The 24,774-nt window shown below is 32.4% G+C and overlaps 3 protein-coding genes across 3 annotated transcripts; 2 read left to right on the plus strand and 1 right to left on the minus strand.

Moving 5' to 3' along the window:
* Positions 1–4,477: 4,477 nt before the first annotated feature.
* LOC102585232 (malignant T-cell-amplified sequence 1 homolog) lies at positions 4,478–10,105 on the plus strand. The gene is made up of 8 exons (XM_006344631.2): positions 4,478–4,623; positions 6,398–6,479; positions 6,607–6,674; positions 6,764–6,861; positions 8,016–8,152; positions 8,246–8,313; positions 9,633–9,696; positions 9,853–10,105. The coding sequence occupies exons 1-8, from the start codon at positions 4,613–4,615 to the stop codon at positions 9,868–9,870; spliced, it is 546 nt and encodes a 181-aa protein (XP_006344693.1). The 5' UTR covers positions 4,478–4,612; the 3' UTR covers positions 9,871–10,105.
* A 1,841-nt stretch (positions 10,106–11,946) lies between these two features.
* On the plus strand, positions 11,947–14,736 carry LOC102585572 (60S ribosomal protein L18-2). The gene is made up of 4 exons (XM_006344632.2): positions 11,947–12,110; positions 12,207–12,335; positions 12,437–12,619; positions 14,397–14,736. The coding sequence occupies exons 1-4, from the start codon at positions 12,018–12,020 to the stop codon at positions 14,553–14,555; spliced, it is 564 nt and encodes a 187-aa protein (XP_006344694.1). The 5' UTR covers positions 11,947–12,017; the 3' UTR covers positions 14,556–14,736.
* A 2,324-nt stretch (positions 14,737–17,060) lies between these two features.
* On the minus strand, positions 17,061–19,942 carry LOC102585912 (bifunctional epoxide hydrolase 2-like). The gene is made up of 3 exons (XM_006344633.2): positions 19,348–19,942; positions 17,508–17,740; positions 17,061–17,433 (listed from the first exon to the last, which is right to left on the minus strand). Exons 1-3 carry the CDS (start codon positions 19,810–19,812, stop codon positions 17,187–17,189), a joined length of 945 nt encoding a protein of 314 aa, XP_006344695.1. The 5' UTR covers positions 19,813–19,942; the 3' UTR covers positions 17,061–17,186.
* Positions 19,943–24,774: the final 4,832 nt, after the last annotated feature.

Below are 24,774 nucleotides of genomic sequence, written 5' to 3' on the forward strand. Positions count from 1 at the left end.
CTGATTATGTTACAGATCAAATAAGGATCAGCAAACTAATCATAACTTAATTAACGAAAAATAAAAAAGCGCAAGCTCGAAAGAGAGATTATTCAAAGATGAAATCATGAAAAGCTATAATTCCAGCCATAAAATCCGGTTTAATATTCATGGTGATTGAATTCGTCGATTGAACAATTTATTTATTTATTTAAAAAGAAGTGAAAAGAGGAGGTTGATATAATATGTGGCATTACGAAATCTGTAAAGATGTTATATATATACTAGTATATGTTTTGATGATCATTTCGCTAGAGATTGAAATTTTATAGGCTCTACGACATGTGTTTGATTTCAATAAAAAAATTTGAAGACTATTCTATCATAAATCAACTTATAATGCCTATATAAAAGATAATATATTCTTGAAAAGACATCTCGAATATCCCATAAATTCTTGAATAGAGATCATAAAGACATCAAATATTGTCATCAAGGAATAAACAGATTTGTAACTACAATATTTATTAATTAAACTTTGTTTCTTCATATTTTATTTATTATTGTGATTTATTTTTCTATTGCTTTAAATTTTATTATAAACACCTGCAATGTTGTTTGTATTTACAATGCATGAGAATTGGATAATAGAAGAATATTTACTTATGTTCTTTGTTCTGCCTTATGTATGAGGTGTAAGAATTTTGTTGTCTATCTTTTATGCCACCGAGGACATATACAGACAGACGCTTTGATTTTTACAAATATATATTTCATTAATTTTCTTTGTAATATTTACTTTTATTCATTCGTGAGACCACATATCTTAGTTTCTTCTTTGAGTTTTTTTTTTTTTTTTTTTATCATGCAAAAGATTAAAAAAATCAATTTAATTAAGGAGATGAACAAAACAATGTGGGAGTGAATCTCCGTTGCATTGTGTATTTAAGTTGCGTTTGAGTTGTTCTATAGCTTCTTGTACACTTTTATGTTAGCCGAATCATAAAAATAAAATAAAAAGGACTTGTCTAAAGAACCAACCAAGAAAGCTCCCAAATGATAACACACTAGCTTCTTGTTATCAATTATACTTTTATCATAATATAAGTATCCAAGGGGAAAAAAAAGGGCATGATATATCTTTATGCCAGTTAAAAATTAAATAAAAGAAAATAACATTATAGATTTCGTATATTTAAAGATGAAAAATCTTTTATAAAAAAAAATATATGACTAAAAAATATATTGTAAGTAACCTATAAATTCAACTCTCTTGATCATACATACCTAATATTTTATATCAACACAAGAGATTTTGTTGGTGTATATGTTTTGTTCATTTTCTTTTTATCCGTAATTTGTTGTATTTATGATACATTACAGTTTACACAAACAAATTTTGACATGAGTGACTTAGAAATGAAGTAGAAGGAGCTCTACTCGTTAGTCGTTACTAGATAGGATTGGTATGAGATTTTAAAGCCGAGAAAATGGTCAAATGAGTATCCAACCTATTACCGAATTTCCAATTACACACTTATACTTCACGGGGGTCGTATTACCCCCTAAACTATTTAAAATTGAAATTATTACCTCCCTAAAAAGTCACAACCACATTTATGTGGATAAGTGAAATCCACGCGTTTGACACATGTAATTTTTTTTTATCTTCTTACCTTTTTGACCAATAATCCTTTCATTTTTTCTTTCCTTTCTCTTCCTCTTTTTTTTTTTAAAATCCCTGAACACATCAATGCCATTTTTTCTTCCCTTTTTTAAATTCTTTTTTGTCAAATCTAAAACTATCATTAAATTTATGGTTATGAAATAGGTGCATAAATGATAAGATCTATTGTCAATTTAATTGACCTAAAAAATAAATTGTCCGTCAAAATCTTTTCCGATGAGGATATTTTGAGATTTCTTTGTTAGAGATTTCCATCATTATAATTAAGTTATTTGAATGAATTTTGTTAACTGAAAAAGCTTGTTACAATAGCTTCAAGATGGTATTTCAATGGTGTTTTAATAGCTAATAGTTCATTTTGAAAATGAGTGTAAAATAGTTTCTTAATAGTTTTTGATTGTTTGAAGAGTTGGAAGGAGATTTCTATCTATGATTTGTGATGGTGTTGATAGATATTGTAATGGTATTGATTTGCAGATTGTGATGGTGAAATTTGATGGTTGTCATGAATGCTCTACTAAGTTGCTAAGAAGAAGAAAAGAAAATAGAGATGAGATAGTTGTCTTGGATGAAATCTATCCAAGCCTTTTGTGCTATTTCAATGGCAGATCTATGCTGATGAGAGTTATATAGCTGGCAATTTCATAGGAGTTTCAAGTTTGGCGTGATTGAAGTTGGCTTCAACTCTGTACCTCAATTTTTCGGCATCAATGCGGCGCTGCTCAGGCATTGGACCGTCACTTGGAGCTCCGAGGAAGAAAAAAGCTTAGTTTTCAAATTGTTCTCTGTAGTTTTTTTTTTCCTTTTGATTTTGTTTGTTTTGATTTTTCAATTACTTTGGGTGTTTTTATTTGACTTTTTAAAAAAAAAAACAAATAAAAAAAAAAAACTAAAAGAATATTAAAAATAAATATAAAAATAAAGTTTTAATATTTATTTTTGGGATAAGGGTCTGAAAAAATACCCAACTTTGGTCGGATTTGTTGTTGCGATACTAAACTTTCATGAGGACCTATTACCTCCCTAGACTATTTAATACCGTATTTTTTATCCCCCTGAACTATTTAATAGTGTATTTTAAAGGTATATATATGCCCACGTGGACACATTATTATTTATAATTTTACATTATTTTTTATGTCCACGTGGGCAAATATATATGTTTAAAATACGGTATTAAATAGTCTAGGGAGGTAATAGGTCCTCATGAAAGTTTAGTATCGCAACAACAAATCCGACCAAAGTTGGGGTATTTTTCAGACTCTTATCTCTTTTATTTTTGGTCTTCACTCTCTCAAAGAGAGTGAAATATACTCACTTTGCCACGTAAGCATTTAGGGAGGTAATAATTTCAGTTTTAAATAGTTCATGGGGTTAATAGGATCCCCATAAAATATAAGTGTGTAATTGGAAATCTGATAATAGGTTGAGGGCTCATTTGACCATTTTCTCTTTTAAAGCCCATATAGAACTTTTGGCTAATAGGTTAGAAGCAAATCGGCCCATCATCCCTTTTGGCAAAGTGCGCATAGATATGCCTCGCAAGATTTTTGCAAATAACAACTATAATAAATTTAATTATGTTTCATAATTATAGTTTGTATATTTATGAGTAGTAGCTATAGTTAAATTGTTTCGTTTGTATAATTAACGAGTATATTTGTATAATTGAGTTATTTTTGTATAAACTCGAAATAACAAATTTATACAAACGCAAACATCTGAACTTTAAACAGTTATACAAATTATATTATACAAAATTACACAATACAAAAGTTATACAAATTATATTATACAAAATTACATAATACAAAAGTTATACAAATTCTGAATTATACAAACGTGTGAATTGTACAAAATCGAAACTCCAGTCGTGAGTGGTAGTTAACTAAAATTATAGTTATGATGACTAATTAACTAGTATTCCATATGTTTACTTAACCATGTAATTTCCCCGTATGTCTTTTGGATTGTTACTCCCTCGTCCCATATTAGATGAACATTTTATTTAAAATATTTTTTTCATTTTACTTTATCACTTGTTGAATAAGGATAACATTGATTAATTTTTTCCCCGTTTTACTCTTACAATTAATATGGTCTTTAGAAGTTTAAATGAAATTTCAAGATCTAAGAATTTATTTTTCAAGAGACTAATTAATTAATAAGAATAAAGGGCAAAATAGTAAAGTTGATCAATCTATTAATGAATTCTTGATCACTATGTAAAATACGCCCTCTATCCCGAATTACTTGTCCAAAATTCTTTTTTACTTGTCCGATTTGACAAATCAAGAAAGGACAAATTTTTATACCTATTATACCCTCAATTAATTAATTTTGAAAAAGGTAGAACTTTTTTGAAAATCTTAAATTTTTAATTCATTCACTTCATAATTAATAAGGGTAAAATGATAAACTTGTTATGTGAATCATTATTTTTTAATAGGTGTGCCAATTCAATAGTGGACAAGTAATTAGAGACAAAAAAAGTAGAAACTGTCCATTTAATATGGGATGAAGTAATTTTTTCTTTTGGCAAATATATCTTTTTCGAGCCCAACTACAAACATATATGATGAACATTTTTTTCTGATGTTTGGTATGATTTGCCAAAGTCAATTTTATACATTTCTTTTTATTAAAAAAAGTTATGGACTAGACAAGGCTAAGCTTCGTTAAGTATAAATGTCTAAGTGATTACTAAAAAAGTTAAGGTATCTAAAGTGATAAATTTTGTAAGTTTAAAGGGTTATTTAGGTATTTGGGCAAAAATGATTAGAGTCGGAACTCAGAATCTCAGATACGTTAGCTTTCTTACAACGCGGCACACAGGGACGGGAGCTGTCAATAAAATTGAAAACTCAATTTCCAAATTTGTCAATTCATCGCTTAAACCCTACTACCCCTCTCTCTCTCTCTCTCGCTCAGCGTCAGCCCGTGAAAATGTTCAAGAAGTAAAGTGCATTTGTCTTTTTTCTACTCTCTTTCTTAATTTAAGGTTCAATTCGCCATATTTTATTCTCTTGCGTTGGTACTACCTTCGAAGCCTGATTACTGTTTTGGTTAAGTAGGGTATCTGCAAGTGATTTTGTAACTAGGTTTGCCTTTTCGATCGCAATGGAGAAATTGATTTTTGTTCTTGTACTAAATTTCTTTAGTTTTGGGAAAATAAGTTGCTTAATTTGGCTGTTTGAATTGAGAATTTGATCCAATTCTAACCACTTCCAAATCCCCTAATTTCATCCTCTTTAAGATCAGGGAATTGAGCAATGGGTGATTTATTCTGAACTCTGTCTATATCATCGGACTTATAAGCCCTTTCTACCTTGTTGGAGTGATTAAGATTTAAGAATGTTTACTGTAAGCAGGCTCTAGGTTCTGTATGTTATAAGTATAATCAAAACATTGATGTTAGTCAGGTAGTGTAGGAATAAGTATTTCTTGCAAAGGGAATTGAGCAATGGGTAGATGTTTACTTCAGCAGATCCTGATCTATAGAGGTGGGCCAAAGAATTGAACAGTTCACTTGCTTGATTTAAATGTGCTGCCATCTTGTGACATGCTAGACTTTAGATTTTTTGTTGATGGACGCAATTCATATCTGGTTTATGATGGGTGTTCTTTTTCTGAATCAGCAATGTACAAAGTGAGCATCTCCACGATTTACTCAGTCAGCTTGCTCTCTCATCCTTCCTACTTACCTATGCTTTGATTCCCTTCACTAGTTGATTGACAAGTTAAAAGTCGCAAGTTATGCATGATAAACATTGACAAAATGAAATATTGTCACCTGGTGATTTGATCATGTTTTTATGTAGACCTCCATATGGACAGGTTGTAGGTATGACCCTATGGTGATTGAAGGAGGTGAAAACTAGAAACAAGATCGACCTAATCATAGGGAGAAGTCATCTTAAAGAACCTTCTATCTCTTAGAAGTCATTATTCATTATGGATTTAGCCAAGAATATAACATAATGAAGTAGATGACCTATATAAACAATAGCTACCAGTTATGACCCAAGCCACAGTTGTTGTTTTTACACTATGTCCGATGTTTGTGAGAGACTCTTTATTCTGGTTTTAAAACTTGCATATCCGCGTCGAGAAAAATGTAAGATTATAACAAGATTTTCAGTTTTGAAGAATCCCTGAGTTGTTTTAATCATAAATTATCTAAGGTTGCAATGTAATATGTTACATGCTTAAATATAGTGGAATGGATATGGAAGATTCATATAGCCGACCTATTTTTGATTGAGGCCTACTTGATCAATTGTTGTATGATTGATTGTCTTGTTAGCCTATGTCTTTGGTAGTATGCATTTCATCCCCGTGGTAGTTGATCCCATAACCTACATGTTCAGGGCCGAAGAACTGCCTTTGGCCCCTCAGACTTACTTGTGGTAGCTTTCAGCAGTCCAATTACCTGATTGATATAAACTACATTTAATTATCCAGAAGGAATTACATTTACTTTTATTTGGTATTGCAACTAATCAATTGACAATTATTATGTAATTGATTTAGTCAGGTAAAATCATTCAAACTAAGTAGGCCCTTAACCTTGAATATCATTAAGTCAAATTTCTCTAAAAGAGAATGTGTTTGTCATTGGTCTTATATCTTGTGTTCTCTTGCTCAAATTTATCAAGTTTGCAGTGGCCCACTGCAGTTTTTTAAACTGAGCTAAATTAATTTGTACAATGCAATCTTGTTAATAATTAGGTTTTCAACTGAAGAAGTGTCTGGACAAAATCAAGTCAAGGCATCTGTTCAGCGTAGAATTCGTCAAAGCATTGCGGAAGAGGTCAGGACTATGCTACAAGCCACTTACTTTGTTTCTTCCACTCTTTATTCCAACTAAAGGATTTCCCTGAAATCATTCTACGCGGTTATAATGTGTTAATAATGCAAACATAATTTCCCTTTTGCAGTACCCACTACTAGAGCCAGTGTTGGAAGATTTGCTTCCAAAGAAGTCTCCTCTCATTGTTGCAAAATGGTTGATTTCAACTATCTTAATGCAGTTTTTTTATCTGCTTTTTTTCTTTGAGTGACATTATATTTCCTTCTTTCATCTTTTCTCTGCAGTCAAAATCATCTGAATTTAGTTGTGGTAAACAATGTACCCCTGTTTTTCAACATACGTGATGGACCTTATATGCCTACTTTACGTCTTCTGCATCAATGTAAGTTATCCGATTTTTATCTTTTTTCCTCCTTTGTTTTATCTTTTCCATTAAATCAAAGTTCATCCTTCCTTTCTTTTGCTAATCTTTCTGAGTGTTGTGGCGTGCCTTTTTCAACCTTCCATTGTTTTACTTTGATAGGTCTTTTACCAGTGAAATCACTTCAAAAAATTGGGCTGGTTAGAGTTGGGTCACTACTAGGACATTTTTTGTTGGCAGTATGTATTTCCCTCAATATGCAGCCATGTTGGCCCTTGTGGGCTGTGAGTAAAAACAATAGCTTCATAAGAAATCTGAAGAATGTAAAGAAAGATAGTGGACTTCTCATCTATGGAGTTTTTGGAGATTCTAATTGAACATGAACCAAACACGATGATATAGATCATGCTTAAAAATGGAATGGCTTTGACCTATGCAACAAATAATTCGCGCCAGCTGAATGCTGCTGATTAGCATATGAAAATAAATAACCAAGCAATAATTAAAAGGATATATGGTTCACATCAGGAAACTGATTAGAAGGCACTTGATATCTTAGTGCCTTATTTTTCTTTTCCTTTGATATGCATAACAGCATAACTAGTAGTGCTATTCAAGCGTGTGTACTATACCAGTTCCCCATAACATTAATTAGTTGACTGAATATTAAATTAAAGAAGATACACCTGCTTAATTCAATGAAATTAGCTGTCACAGTCAAGTGATCAAGCATTTGTTTACTTCTAATAGACTGATAGGCAATCTGGTTTAAAATTGAATCTAGGAAAATAAGTTACCATGTTGAGGTCATTGATTTCTTGAGAGGGACTAATGGTGCATCTTGAGGTTGAGTTTGGAGATGATGTGGGTACTCTAAATCTCAATGGTGCATCTTTCATTCAGTTAATTGGGTCTTGCTCCTTGTAAGTACGCGCATGAAAGAAAACATACAATATTGTTTTAATCAAGTGAAAAAATTATTCAGTTTTGAGATGGAGCGAGCAGGTTTCTGAATGACTCATCGTCATACACATATGTATGAGCACGCAAATGGTTGTGATTTGGTACTTTTCAATGTATGCCATTGATGAACTTTATTTTTTTCATCTGTTGATGATTTGATTTACTCTGTGATATCAATGCTCTGTATAACCTTCTTCTTTCCAATTGTACAGATCCAAATATAATGAAAAAACTACAAGTTGATAGGGGCGCAATTAAATTTGTCCTCTCTGGAGCCAACATAATGTGTCCAGGTCTTACTTCTCCTGGGGGTGCTTTGGATGTTGAAGTGGGAGCAGAAACTCCCGTGGTATGAATAAGGGCAATCTTATGCTATAATATTATTAGTTGTCGTTGCTACAACTTTCTTGTGGAATTTTAATGTGCGGCATTTTGTTTTTAGGCTATTATGGCTGAAGGGAAGCAACATGCTCTAGCTATTGGCTTTACAAAGATGTCGGCAAAGGATATGTGAGTTGCTATGTAAATATTTGCTCGGCTTCTGTTTCGTTTGTATGCTAAAACATGCCCCTCCGGTTCTGTGTGATAGAACTGAGATGTTTACCTTTTAGGTTAAATATGTTCTGCCCTTCCTTTATCTAGATTGTTTAATCTCCCTAAATGTGAATTATCCATAACAATTTATTGCCTCAATTGTCCTGAGCAATACGTTTCTATTTGAACTTAACATGTGACCTCTTTGTGTCAAGGTAATCGGCTGATGACACCTTCTAACATTAAAAATACATATATTTCTTTCCTTGACCTTGAATAATTTTGTCAGTTTCTGTATAGTGAGTTGTCAACATTGTGAGTATTTGTGTTGGGCATCAATATAGTGTATTTGTCTCGGAATGTTTTTTGTGTGTGCATAAATTATGTACAAGGTGAGAGACACAAATAGTATGAAAGTAAGGATGGATGCTGTCAATAGCATTCCATCCGCTTCAAGAGGTGGATATTCTGGCAAGTTCTGGGTAGGGAAGATGACTGCCGTGTTGGCCAAGATCAAAGGGGGAGGGAAGAAATATATTTTGAGGCTTCTTTGGATATAATTAGTGGTAAATATCAGCTTAGAGTTGGTGGAAGGATCCATGCTGTAACATTTATCCCGATTAACAATGGGATCAAGGTAATAGTTACGGTTGAGCAGTGGGTTTCCATAATTATAAGGGAGATGGTAGATTTCTCCGTACCCTAGAGAGCTGATGCAGAGAACTAAACATCAAGAAGTATTTTATACTTTTTCTGAAGATTAATGGCCTTTGATTTTTCAAAAATATTTATTTATTTAAGATTATGAATGGCCTTTGAAGCTGATCATCATTTTATCTCTTACAAACTGTCATTTAGGTTTTGGTATATTTACAGTGGACTGCATATTGGATTGTCCTTCTCTTGTGAGACACACTTCTGGTCAGAAGTATTAGATTACATGTTCAAACTTTGGCACTGATGATCTTGTTTTCGTTCAACTTCTCTGATTGTTCCTTTTCTCAGATTTGAGAAAAAGAGTTTTCTCATGAGGACTGGTAGATTTTCTTGATTATATTACCCAATCTGTCTCCAACCCTCTGTATGTGTGGAATCTTCATCCTCTGTATGTGTGGAAAAGACACTTTATGTTATGGGGAGTACCAAATGATTTTTTCAAACTTTGGCACGGACAATCTTGCCTACTTTCTACTCCGAGAACCAGTTTTTCGACTTCTGTCATTTATGTTTCTCACGTTTGAGATGTATACACCTCTGTTGTTTCAACACCTGAAAAATCATGTCCAACTTTGCAGAAAGGCAATCAACAAAGGAATTGGTGTGGATAACATGCATTATCTTAATGATGGCCTCTGGAAGGTACTCACTATCTTGTCACGACTCCTGTTCGAGCAGTGAATTTTGTTTCCTTATGGTTTATAACTAGGGCATTCTGTTTGTTGATTGAATCATGACTAATCTTTGCATTTGTAAGTGATGTGAAAGCTTTTTCATTATCTGTTTTCTTGTTGACAGATGGAGCGACTGGATTGAGCTTTAAATGCCATCTTTACTAGATGGACAATGTTTACCTGCTGCAAATAGCAAAGACTTGCTCTTCTTTATGCAGCTGTTATTTCATTTCTCCAGATGTTAGTGACCAAGCTGAACAAAATTTCCTTTTTAAATTTAATGAAGGAGAGCCAAGTTTCTAGGGGATTTATACAATTTATGATTATTAGTTTGGAACTACAAATTTTCTTTATCCGTTCGATCAGAGGTGATCAAAGGAAGGTGTTTGTGTCTGAATTTAACTTTAGAGAATCAAAATATAACAATTAAATATATAAAAAGGCCAATGAAAAACCCTTCGGGGTGGCCCAGTAGTTTGGGCTTGGGACTTTCATGTTGGAGGTTTCAAGTTTGAAACCCTTGCCAGCGAAAGCAAGGGGTTTGCCTTCTGGGTCGAGTTCATCGCACCGAGTTTGTCTAGTGCGGGTTACCTCTTTTATGTGGTTTGCGAGCTATTGCATAGGAGCGGGGGTTTTACCCTGTGCGCACCCAAAGGGTAGCTGCTGCGGGACAAAGAAAAGGCCAATGAAAATTAGCATAAACATATAATCTAGTTACACATTGTAAATATTTGTCAAAGGGGGTTGTTAATTAACTTTTTTTTTTTTTTACAAGAATTGCTTGTTCTGATCATGTGGTTATTATGAACTTGGAAACGGGATGAGATCAGGAAATTTATAAACCTAAAGTGATATTTATTGGAAGAAATAAGTGTTCCTTCAAAATTTTCAGTATGAGCAAGGAGTGTAGGAAAATAAAATAATTAAAATGCTTTATTCTCTTTCATTTTTTTGCATATTAAGAACTGACAAACAAATAAAGATTAAAAATACTAATTGTCAATCCAACTGCATTGTTTTCAAAAGAAGTCACATCCTTCTAAATCAAACATGGAAAAGTGAGAAGATATTAAACATAATGGTAAAAAATATACTCCCTCCATCCAATGTCCACTATTGAATTTGCACATTTCTTAAATTTCTGGCCAAATTTTGGTCATTTAGCATTACGTTTTTACTATATTACTCTTTGAATATAATAAATACAATGTCTTGAAAAATGTAATAGGAAAATGACTATAATTTATGATAAGGTAAATTATGAACTAAATATAAAATTATCCATTGATTTCATAAGGCATAATACATAAATATGCACTTTAACTTGGTTTCAAATCACATTTATGTCTTTCAACTTTGAGTGTGCACAAGTAGATAGTTAAACTTGTATAAAGTTGAACATATAGATACACATGTCCTACATGGCATCCTACATGTCATTTTTTGTCCTACGTGTATTGTGCCACGTAGTACTCATGTGCCTACTTGCTTAACTTTACACAAGTTTAAGTGTTTACTTGTACATATCCAAAGTTAGAGGGTATAGATGTGAAATGAGACCAAGTTTAATGACACATTTATGTATTATGCCTTTTCATAAAGTAGATAAGTATTGTTGGACATACCAAAATAGTATAGTGGATTGTTGGACGAAGGGAGTACTTAATATATCACTTTTTCGTGAATCAAAAGGAGGTTCAACATCTACTATATACACATAAAAATAATAATTTTAATCATATATAAATGATATAATTTCTAACGAAGGGGGTTCGGATGAACCCTTCAGCCCTTTCTAGCTTTGCCCTGGCTCATTACTCAATTTGATCTATTATTTTTTTAAGTTGTCTAAATTATCACTCTCTTTGAATCAAGACATGTCAATAATTAATTGTTTGTGCGATATATGCTACATAATAGTTTTTTAAACAATGTCAAGTGGCACTCTACATTATACTAATTTTCTCCTCCAAATCTAATTTGGATGTTTATTAATGGGTGTAATAATAAAATGGATTAAGGTTAAAAGGGGTTAAATATTAAAATGAGGGCTCTAAAACAAAACCCTAACTCCTAGAGAGGAAGAAGAGATGCATCATAGTAAATGAAGACGTGTCGAACATCTAAGTAAGGTGCATAAGAGTTTATTGTAGACCTCAACCACACAAAACACAAGGGCAACACAAACCTCTCTAAAAACCCTAGCCTCCTCATTTCACTTCATATATTAATATAAGAGGCGCCTCTTGCAGCCATTTCTCCATCTCTCTCAGCTGAGTCCAACCAGCCATGGGTATCGATCTGAAGGCCGGAGGTAAGAGTAAGAAGACTAAGCGTACCGCTCCTAAGTCTGACGATGTTTACCTCAAGCTCCTCGTCAAGGTATATATAGATTCAATTTGAGTGAAGTTTGTTTTCTTTATGTAATTTTCAAGTTGTTTGATGGCTTAAACTTTGTTGTTTGATGTGCGTTAATAGCTTTACCGATTCTTGGCAAGGAGGACCGGAAGCAAGTTCAATGCGGTGATTCTTAAGAGGCTCTTCATGAGCAAGATTAACAAGCCTCCACTCTCTCTCTCGAGGTTGATTTCTTATGCCGAAGGAAAGGTATATTGTTTGGGGCTTTTTTTGTGTTTTGTTTTGTTGATTTAGATGTATATGTGATTTTGTTTGCGGTTGAAGTGATGGTTTTGATATTTGTTTATCAGGGCGATAAGACTGTTGTCCTTGTGGGTACTGTTACCGACGATGTTAGGGCTTATGAAGTTCCAAAATTGAAGGTGTGTGCTTTGAAGTTCACAAAGACAGCCAGGGCAAGGATTGAGAAGGCTGGTGGTGAATGCTTGACATTCGATCAGTTGGCTCTCAGGGCTCCACTTGGACAGAACACGGTATTGAATCAGATCCTTATAGTTCTTTGCTACTTGCAGTATTTTGTTTCAGGTGTCTTTGTTAGCTATGTGTGATTTGTATCTATATTTTCACTTTTGGCGAAGTGGTTGATTGTTTTTAATTGGAAAAGGGTGATAAGTCCCATTTTTTCAGCCTTTGATGTTACTACTTTTGTTTAGTACTTGATTTTTCATGGATTTACTGAACAGAAAAGCTTTTGATATTTGGATATTAAACCTTGAATGGCCCTTAATTATCTTGCTGCATTTTCGTTGTGAGTCTTGATTCTCTATACACATTTGAGTGGCTTCGATGTTTTGCTGTTTGTGACCATCAGTTGTGTCTTTCATTGTATTTTTATGGATACTTGTTAAATTGAGTAATTGATTCTTGTTAATATAATACCAGAATGAACTTTGTTATTTGGATTGTCACTTTGCATGGTTAAAGGCTAGTATGCCTGTGAAATAGTTGGTATAATTTAGTGTGGTGGTCTTATCTAGTAAAACACTTGCTCTCTCAGCTTGTACACGTGCTTTCATGTCATCCCAATGACAATTTGACATTGTTTGGCCATTCTTTCTTATCGGTTGATTTTATTAGCAATTCAGCTACGTCCTCTGTATTTTGAATGTTATTTTTTAGTGGCTTCTTCTCTGTCCATTGCACCATATGTTTTTGTTGATCCCAGCTGATCATTTGTTGCACATCGATCTTCTTGGAAATCTTCTTATGATTTCAAAGATTTTATCTGTGCGTATAGAAACCCATAAAAGATCCTATCTGCTTAAGCCTTTTCCCAACTGAATATATGGAGTTGTGCTTCAATGTATTGGGATTACATTTTTCCAAATAATTAGTATGCTGTATAATTGTTGAGTCTCTTTCAGGATGACTGCAGATTTTAAGGAGAACAACGTATCCTCTTTTTTTACTAAATATTTGAAATGAATGCATTGAATGCTAATGTAACATGAAAAGTACTATTATCTGGATGTCTGTAAGTTTTAAGATTACCTTAGCTGTTCATTTGTCGCACATTACTCTTCTGTGTAATCTTCTTATGATTACAAAGATTTTTTCTGTGCGTATAGAAAACCAGAAAAGATCCCGTCTGCTTAAAGCCTTTTCCCAACTGGAATATATGGAGTTGTGGTTCAATGTACTGGGATTACATTTTTTTGAATCAAGTGCTTTAAGCCTTTTCCCAACTGAAATATATGGCTAGATATCTGATTAGAAATCATAGAAAGCTAGTGTAACATGTAAACATACTTTTGTCTGGATTACTTCAAATTTTAAGAGGATCTTAGCTGTTCATTTATCGCACTTAGTTCTTCTTGGAAATCTTTTCATGATTTCAAAGATTTTATCTGTGCGTATAGCAAACCAGAAAAAGATCCTATCTGCTTAAGCCTTTTCCTAACTGAATCGATGGATATGTGCTTCAATGTATCAGGATTACACTTCTTCCAAATAATTGTTATGTTACGTATATTTTTGAGTCTTATGGATGGTAGCAAATTTTAAGAGGACAAAGATATCCTCTCAATTAACTAGAGATATTGGATGGTGTATAGAAAGCGCATAAAGCTAATGTAACATGAAATAGTACTATTATTTGGAATTAGGTTATGATAGAATTTTTTTTTTATAACGGGTAAGTGCCCCCATTTATCTTCTTTCATAGAGTATAATATTCCCTTTACTGTTTTAATTTCTAGTTATAAAAATTCCCAGCTTGATTGAATGCTAATATTGTTGATTGATTTGCAGCTTCTCCTCAGAGGTCCTAAGAATGCACGTGAAGCAGTGAAGCACTTTGGCCCAGCTCCAGGTGTTCCACACAGCCATACCAAACCATATGTCCGTGCCAAGGGAAGAAAGTTTGAGAGAGCTAGAGGAAAGAGGAAGAGCAGGGGTTACAAGGTTTAAGTTGATTTCTATTATTTATCTAAGAATGGTTGTTATTTGTATCGTGGCAGTACAAGTTTTTGCAGACTCTAGTATGCAGTTGCTTATGTTTACTCCCGTCTTGTTGAGGATATTTGATTTTTATTCACTGTGAAACCAACTTTTAGTTTAAAAAATGATTGTGGTGCATCAGTTTATCGTTGAGCAAAAGTCATATAATATGACTTAAGTTTTACTTTCCCATCCTCATGTTCTATGGATTGGGTTGTTTGGAATTGCGAGCTCAAAAGTAGGGATTCCAATTGTTGGTTTGGCTTTCCCTTTCTAAGCAACAGTATAATCCTCAAGGTCCCTTTTACAATAGGTATATAGACCTGCTACGCTTCTTGTTGCTACCAAATTCAACTACCGCTTGCTGAAATACCTTGGCTTTGGGTTAATTACAGTGCCACGTACTTGCCTACTGTTCTGCATATTTTCAATCAATTTACGAACAAGGATATCAATGAACTGAGCTACAAGCAGAGGGACTTGGTTTATTGCTTGTACGGCTTTTTGATATATGGATATAGTAAATTGAAAAGTAGAATACCAATTTCAGATGTCCCGTTATATTGCATCGAAATTTTCATTGGTGTATGTAAATCTTGCTTAATAATCATGGTGACTGTAGTTTGTTAGGAATTGCTTTTGTCGATAAGCAAGCAAAGTGGTAGAATGATAAATTATTATTTCCCATTCTATTGTAGAGTTCGGAGCCAAAAGGTAACAAAAATTTTCAAAAATCTAAAAGGGTAACAATTTTTTTTATCAAATCAAAAGGACAATAAATTTAGACACGGTTTAAATTAGGTTTTTTGCAGCAAGGCGCAGCAGCCTTGAGCCTTGTAAGGCTCGGCTAACATGCGCCTTACAAGCGTTTTGCAGTTTTTTTTTTTAAAAAAAAAATCGGTCGTCAGTTATAATATAATCTCTCAGATTATCAACATTCCCAAATGTTATTAATTTGAAATGTCATGTCTACATATCCATTGTAATGAATAACTATTCAAAAATTTAATAAAGAAATATTTATATATGATATATTACTAAGAAATAGGCCACAATTATTGTTTCACATTGTTCCGATGTGTTTAAAGAAGAATCCATTAACATTACTATTATGTTGATTATTTGAAAAAAATAATACTTGCCATATTATTTTTTTAGCACCATATTACATAATATTTTAAGATTAATAAAAGAACAGTTTAATAATCGGAGGACTTCAAAAGAAAAAATAAAATAATCGGAGGACTTCAAATTTTTTTTAATAATCGGAGGACTTCAATTTTTTTTTGATTAATATTGGTGGTGACCTACATTACAATTGATTGAGTTTTACATATTATAAGTTTATGGTGTAGGATTTGCATTAATTTTTATCTGCATTAAATTTCATAGAAAATGAATTCAACCACTAAATTTAGAGTAAATATCTCAAAAGGTTACTCAAACTTTGGAAATTTATCTAGCAAAGTCTTTGAACTTTTATTTATATCAATAAAATCACTCAACTTAGAACTTTATATCAATAAAATCACTCAATTAAATTTATCACTTTAAAAAAAAATTGACATAACAAAACAAATTAAGTTTTATAACATGTTTATGATTAAAATAATAAAATAAATAGCTCAAAATTACTATGTCATTATAAAATAAAATAATAAAAGATAAATGTCAATTTTGAGATATTAAAATACAATTTTAACTTTCGTATGGTTGTTTCCACTACAACTTCAAATACGTTTTTTAAAAAAAGAAAATTTTCTCCAAACGCCTACTTAATAAAAATATTTTCCTATATAATTTTTTAAAAAAATACTCAGACAATTCATGATGATGATAAAGAAGAAGCAGTAAGAAATTACCAAAGACAGAAAGAAAGCGGCTGAAAAAGGCTGCTGTAACCTTGCGCCTTGTAAGACGCATGTCGCCGAGCTTACGAGGCTCAAGGCTGCTGCGCTTTGCGACAGAAACCTAATTTAAACGGTATCTAAATTTGTTACTCTTTTGGTTTGATAAAATTTTTTGTTGCCCTTTTAGAATTTTAGAAAAAATTTGTTATCCTTTTGGCTCCGGACTCTTCTATTGTATAATCAGATCTTCAGGAACAAAATTTACAATGTAAATTTCAGTAAACAAATGTGAAACTAACCCTCAAAATGACTGAAAAAATAACTACTAATACCGCACGTTGGAAATTATAGGTCTTAGATTTTAGTCTACCACTTCTAGCTACATATCACATTTTAGCCTAGTGTGATAAGAGTTCTCGTCCATTGTTCACCTATAAAAAAAATTGTTTAATTGAATTTTTGCTTGTATAAGTCGATAAGGATTTATTTTTATACGTACTATTTCCGTTCTCCCTGCACGATCCCCAATATTGAGCATTTGAGTTGGGTGTTCAATTTCTATCTATCATGCTAGAGAAAGGGAGTGCTCTAGGCATAACAATTGTAATTTAAGAAACCACAAACGTTGAATAACAACTGTGACCACTCAAATAAAACTTCAAAACCAACATTGTGCCGAGTTGAGTAACCAGAAGTGATTGAAAAGCAGTACTACATCATAAGTTAAGCCAACAAACGAGTAACATTTAGATCAGAACTTGTTAATAAAGTCATAAATGTGAGAGTTAGTCTCTTGAGCTCTTTCTTGATTAATGAAATGGGCAGCTCCTTCCAACACAACAACATCATCCAACATGGGCACATCCTTCTTGAAACCTCCTCCATGCACATACTCTTTCATTCCTGGTGTTGTATACACCACGTCCAAATCACCAACAACGAATTTCACAGGGACATTCACTTTCACCCCTGTCCATGGGGCTGTCAGCTCCCAGTTCCTGCCCAAAATTCAACGGTACGGTATAAGAAACATATAAATCACATTCAAATTAGAATATAATTAGGGTCGTACAAATCAAGAGCGCGGTAGTAGTTTAGTCCACCAGTGAATCCCTTTTGGTCAAATTTGGTAGAGTAGTAGTTGAGATCATCTTGAGAAAGCCATAAAGGCAACTTATCATCAGTGGAAATGCCAAAGGGGTTGTCCTTAGGTAAACAAGGTGGTCCTGGTTTTCTATCTATCAATATCTTTTTCAGTACTGCTTCACTGCCGTATTTGGCCATCTCATCTTCCATGCCTGGGTCCTAATATCAAAATCACAATCTTACATTAACCCCTCATTAGAGAAACAAACATAATCACTTTGTATCAATTTTTATAATAAGTACTCTTTTACGGTAAAATTATATAAAAGTCAATTAGTAGTATAATGAGTTGTGGTGCATTGGTTGGAACTGCTCCATTCTTAATCAGAAGTCTCGCATTCGAACACTGATATGATACGAAGAAAAGAGCCACCCCAAATGAACTCTATCGTATGCAATTCAAATTTAATTGAGCAACCAAATAGCAAGCGGGAATCCAAAAAAGTCATTAATATAGGTAGGTGTTTCAACCTCCCCAACCAGCCAATTATAGCAAGACATATTCACGTGACAATTTGGACGAGAGAGCAAGCATCAGTTACCCCACTTGGCTAGTTGTCAATTTTATCTGATAAGCTCTTATTCCTAAGTGCACGATAAGAAAAATTTACTGACAACATATCTTTTTGACATTTATATAAAAGTTCAAACAGCATAGTACTCAAGTATTTAGGGAACAACACTATAATATATACATATAGTGGATCATCTTGTGCGTTAAGAATTACTCTACTTAATTAAATTAAGACCAAATAGACATTCCTAAGTGCACTGATTTGTAGTCTTGATACCCTATTACGGTCCACGGACATGAACAACTTTCTCCAAATTAGTAATTTAAACTAACAGATTACTTTAGATGAGGTACTAGTACAACAACACTACTAGAAAATCTCTGTGTTGATCTATATATGTTAACGAACAAATTAAACTAACACCTCTCCGTATCACTTTAGGTCATTTTACATATAATAAGGAGCCAACCAATAAGTGATTTTAGCTAATAAAAAGTAACTAGTGCTTATACTTCTTGTAAATTTTACTACATACATTTATTTTTTTGCCAAAACGATATTTATAACACACACATGCACGTTACATCATTAATATCGACTGTACCACCAACTAATGACTCTACGTTAGGGCTGCAAGTACATTTGGACCCCATTTTGATCCAATGAGGATAAAAATAAGAGGACTGTATTGGATAGCCAGATTTGACAATAACAGAGGTCAGTGCTAACTTTAATATCTATATTTAACAAGGACCTTTAATTTGGATGTACTGCTTTTTCTCAAAAACAACAAGTCAATAATGTACAACAAACAAATTCCTTCAACTACTCTTTTGTCATCAGTATTTTTTAGAAGCTTAAAATCTAAAAGTTGAAAGTACTAGAAAAGTAGAAGTCAATTTATTTACTTTGGAAGAAAATAAAAGATAGAAAACCTATTCTAATCAAGTATAGTGCTTTTGACAAGATTTTTCTTTTTGAAAAACGGATGTTGCTTAGAGTGAAAGCTATTTCACTAATTGTGTAATCCTTTATTTGTACGCACTGTGAGTTACAATATCATTTGATTAATCATACATGCAATAACAAATCCAATAAAATCTCACAAGATGAGTTCCAGAAATGATAGAGTACTGTATGCAGACCTTAATATTAATTCAAAAGACTCTCGACTCAAGTAAATCAAAATATTAATTCAAAGAAAAACATGATAGCAGAAGCATATATGCAAGGAACTGTAACAATACGTACCTGAAATCTGCACATGTAGTAATCATCTCCAAGGAAGGCTCTCATAGTAGGAATAGGCTTCATTTTAGGATGCCTTGGCCTTAAAGGCACACTAAGACAAACATATGCCTTCACTAAATCAGGCCTAAACAAACACAAGTACCAACCAATCATGGCACCCCAATCATGAGCCACTAGAAACACATTCTCCACACCTAGCGACTCAATAAGCGCTACCAAATCACCCACTACGTGAAAATAAGTATAGCTCGTAACTTCCTTAGGCGCGTCCGTGTCCCCGTAGCCACGTAAATCAGGCGCCACCGCACGGTAGCCTTGGTCAGCCAAGGCTACAATCTGGTGGCGCCATGTGTACCAAAGTTCGGGGAAGCCGTGGAGGAAGAGAACTACGGGGCCTTTGCCTTTTTCTGCTACGTGCATGTTGATGCCATTAACGTTCAATGTTCTGTGCTCAATGCCTTCCATTTTTTTGTTGAAGACAACTGCTTTGTTTTTTATGATAGCAGTATATTATGTGTATATTTAAAGGGTAGTTATATGGAAAATTAAAGGGCAAGGCGGGATGGTGACCGATGAAAGTAAATAAATGCGGCTGCCATAATATTCATGGCTCTAAATAATGGTGCATTGGAACAACGCGGCTTAACTATATTACTTTCCCTTATTTTTAAAAATATTTATCGTATCTACATTCTGTGTGCCGGATTACTGCTTGTCCTGTCCACTTTCCCTTCTTTATTTTTTAATTTTTTTTATACCTATTATACTCTCAATTAATTATTTTAAAAAAAAAGTAGAACTTTTTGAAAATATTAAATTTTTAATTCATCTAACATAATTAATAAAAATAAAATAATAAACTCATTATGTCAATTATTATTTTCTTAATAGGTGTATCAATTGTGTTATATGATATGAATGCCACGCTAGCGCCTTGTAACGCCCCAACTATTGAGGGCATTTGGACGGGGGTTTGGAAATCGAGTCCTTTTCATTTTACTTTATATGATACTAGATCTAAGTGTCCGTGGCCCATATGTTATTTTTGTTGTCTCACTTTATATGATATAGATAAAATTTAAAGAGTCAATTAAATTTTGATATGATTTTTAAATATTTTAAGTTGTTAATTATTGTAATTTTTATATAATATATTACTTTTCTTGTCCCAATATATGTAGCACAAATTGTATTTTTAGTTTGACGATGCAAAGCAAACATGTGTTGAACTGTCCCAAGTCGTTTGTGGGATGGGAATTCGGTGTTCTTATATGAATTTCGAATGATTCTCGTTTTATGAGTTAATTTTTGGATTTAATTAGACTTAAAAATTTATTTCTTATCATGTTATCAGTGTCAAGATTATTTAATTTTTTTTTACTCGAGTTGAGACCTTAACGCAGGAGAGAGAGGGGGTTTGTTGAGTTATCCTACATCAATTCATGTGAGATAGGAAATTCATCTCTTTACATAATTTTTAACGATCATCATTTTATGAATTAGATTGAGTTAGGCTAAATGCAATTTTTAAAAATTTTTTCCTCAACAATTTTAGGCAACCTTTTTTTTTCTGGTGGAAATAACCGTGTGTGTCCCATGAATACACTGCATAAATTTGTTCGTTTAGATATTTTTGTGGAGGGTCACAGTTTAGACCTTTTGCTCTTAATTATTATATTCACATGCACCATCAAATATAACGGTCATCTACCAAAGTTTATACTGATTTTGTATTGATGAAAGGCCATACCTCGAAGGATGTCACCTTATCATATAACAAGCTAAGTTTGACTTTTTTTTTCTAGTGGAGACAAATTTGATTGGAAAATCTCAACAACTTTAATTGCTCTACAAAAGTGAAGGGCTTTTATTTTATTTTATTATATATTCGAAAAAGGAATAAAGAAAAATGAAGAGTGGGTTCTTATTAGAATTATATCTTCATAAGTACTTATTCCCGCATCATTATCACAAAATTCTCTCCATGACATGACAATTTTTAGGAAACAATAAATAGTGAGATAACTTTACTATATCATTTCTATTAATTATTCTTCTGTTTACTTTTATTTGTCACATATTGATTTGGTATACCCATTAAGAAAAAAATTATTGAAATATGTATTTTACAAAACTATCCCCTATTAATGATGTTTTGAAAAATAAGTATTTAATGTTGAGGGTAAAATATAGAAAAAAAATTATTGTCTTTTCTTGATATCTAAAGGGACAAGTAAAAATGAAAATCTATTTTAGTAATTAACAAGTAAAAGTGAAAGGAGTATAAGTTACCTAAATATTGAAAAATAAATAGTACTTAATAGCAAGAGTAAAATAAAATAAAATTAGTAAATTATCTCTTGATTTTTGAGATTGGCCAATAAATAAAGTTAATAACTATATTTTTAATATTATGGACCAGATGGATGGATGGATGGACTACTAAAAAGAAAAATTTAGTGATTAAGGACTGTCCAATAATAGAGGGAAGTAGATGAACCAACATATGCCCACCCACCTTATTATTATTGCTGCATCATTTATTTCTCGTCTTTCTCTTAATTAATAAAATTAATCTCATTCCTTTGGTAAAGATCATGTATCACCTTCATTATTATAAAGAAATAAATGATATATTTCTACAAATGTTAACCAAACTACTGAATTAATTTCAATTTCCCAAAGTTAATTATACTTATTTTCTTAAAATTAAAATTTGATCTTGATGGCTCTTTGCTTTTAGAAAGTGTTGAACAAAAAAACACATCAAGACATTTGGTGGCCCGTGACATTTAGTAGGCGTTTGGTCATGCGATATCATATCACGATATGATATCGTGAGATGGAATCATCGTTTGGACATGCGATTTTACGCTGATTCCATCTCATGATTCCATATCATGAGAGGTGATACCATATTCTCCAAAAACCATGATATGGAATTACATGGTGATTCCATATCATGATTTGAGATATTTTAATACAATAATTGATCTATGAGTTTATATTTTGTTAAAACAACCCCACATTTATATCTACTAACCATTTGTTTCATATGTAAATAAAATTTATAATCACATCATTACTTTTTTTTTTATTTGGTAGGATTGTGTTGGTGCGATTGATGTAACATATATAGAAGAGGAGGTTCCTAAAGCAGTGCAACAAGCATATCGTAATCGCAAAGGAAGAACATCGATCACAAAATGTCTTATGTGCTTGTGATTTTGATATGAGATTTACCTTTATTGCTGTTGGTTGGGAAGGTACTGCACATGATAGTAAAGTACTTGAGAATGCACTTGTTGAACCAACGCCACAATTTCCATTTCCTTCACATGGTAACTTTAAATTACATCCTTAGAATAAATATTATTTATTTACACAAAGTTGTCTCATTTACGTCACATATGCTTTTAGTAATTCTTTATAAAATGTTTTTTGGTAGATAAATATTATGTTGTTGATGTTGATTTCCGAAACACAAAATTATTTTTAGCTCCATACAAAGGACTACGCTATCATTTGCAAGATTACCGAGGAAGTAAAAGTGAGCCTCAAAATGCCAAAGAACTATTTAATTATAGGCATTCATCTCTGCGCAATGTGATTGAACGACTTATGGAGCTTGAAAAAATAGATTTAGAATACTGAAACAAGGCATGAACCATTATGATATTGATACACAAGTGAAAATTGTCATAGCTTGTGCAGTGTTACATAATTATTTGCGAGAATACCAAAGTAGTGATGAAAATATTTATGGTCTATGAACATGAAGATATAGTTGCGGAGGATATTGACCAACAAAATGGCTCAAAGTAACAATGTTGGTTCGTCTTCTCGGTCACATGATCGAGAAATGCAAGTTCAACGTGAGGAAATTGTTTGTACTATGTGGGAGGATTATATTAAAGACTAGTACACTACAATTTATGTTCAATTTTTTTTTATTAAATTAAAGTTAGATGAAACAATTACTTTAAGTTAGATTATATTAATGATTGCAGAAAACTGCAATTATACATACAGCATTGATAAAGATGACATTTCTGGCAAATATATGTACTTAATAAATATCAGTGTGATCAATGAAATATATAGGAGCAGATACAAGAGCACATTACCAAAAAAAAAGATTTCACACGACTGAAAAAACACAATTTTTTTCTTTCCTGGTTAGAAGGGTGTATCTTCATATAATTTTTTATATACATTGTATAATTTTTGAACGAAGGGTGTCCAATTATAACCTTTAGTTACCATCATTTGTGCTGATTAAAAAGAAAATTCAAGAACTAAATTAGGATACCCAAAAAATAGGGAGGAGGCAACAAAGAACAACCTAAGAAATTAAAAAAAAAACTGATGAAAAAAAGAAGATGAGTGTTATGGCTGGATAATGGGATAACCTATGAATGGAGTTTTGGGCCGGGAACTAAACGGTAAGCCCATCCAATCCCATGACCTGGTCTTAGTGGGCTGGGCCTTAGTGAGACGATGATAGTGTTATACAAGACTAAAGTAAGACAATTCAAAACTAACAGATCTTTATGCTTATTAAACAATTTATTTTCGAAATCATTTCTTCAGTGGCTTCCTTACCTTCATTTTTCTGTATACTCAGAATCAGAATATACAAGTAAAATTTGGCGTATATACCATAATATTTGTGTAATAGTAGGATAATATATACCAGAAAAATTCTACTCAATTTTTCTAAAAAAAATACTCTCTCTGTTCCTTTTTATATGTCATCCTTATTATAAGTAATTGGTCCATAGTACTTGTCATTTCATAAAATCAATGCATAAACTTCATATTTTATACTTGTGAGTTATTAACCTTGAAAACATACATTTGACCAACATAGAAAAACAAATTGAATAATTCATGTTCATTGGTCAAATTAATTCATATTCATTTATTGCAAAGTTGACTTCAAAATAAATTAAATAAGGGTAGAATAGTAAACTTACTCAATAATTTTTTAATGCACCCAAAATAAAAAATGGTGACACATAAATAGTAACGGAGAGAGTAATAAGTTCATCAATCTGATCAATAGGATTTAACATTATGTGAATTAAATACCATTTGAAGTTCCAATGATATCAAAGTGTTTCATTCATTGCAAAGAGCTATTACTCCCTCCATCCTTAATTACTTGTTCATTTTTGAATTGACACACCAATTAAGAAAATAATGATTGACATTGTGAGTTTATCATTTTACCCTATTAATTATGAAGTTGATGAATTAAAACTTACGATTTTCAAGAAGTTCTACATTTTTCAAAGCAATTAATTGAGGGTATAATAGGTAAAAAAAATTTGTCCTTTCTTGATTTGTCAAAATAGACAAGTAATTAGGGACAACTAAAAAAGAAAAAGTGGACAAGTAATTAGGGACAGAGGGACTACTATT

The sequence above is a fragment of the Solanum tuberosum genome, unplaced genomic scaffold (assembly GCF_000226075.1).
Source record: "Solanum tuberosum cultivar DM 1-3 516 R44 unplaced genomic scaffold, SolTub_3.0 scf00060, whole genome shotgun sequence".
NCBI classification, from domain to species: Eukaryota; Viridiplantae; Streptophyta; class Magnoliopsida; order Solanales; family Solanaceae; genus Solanum; species Solanum tuberosum.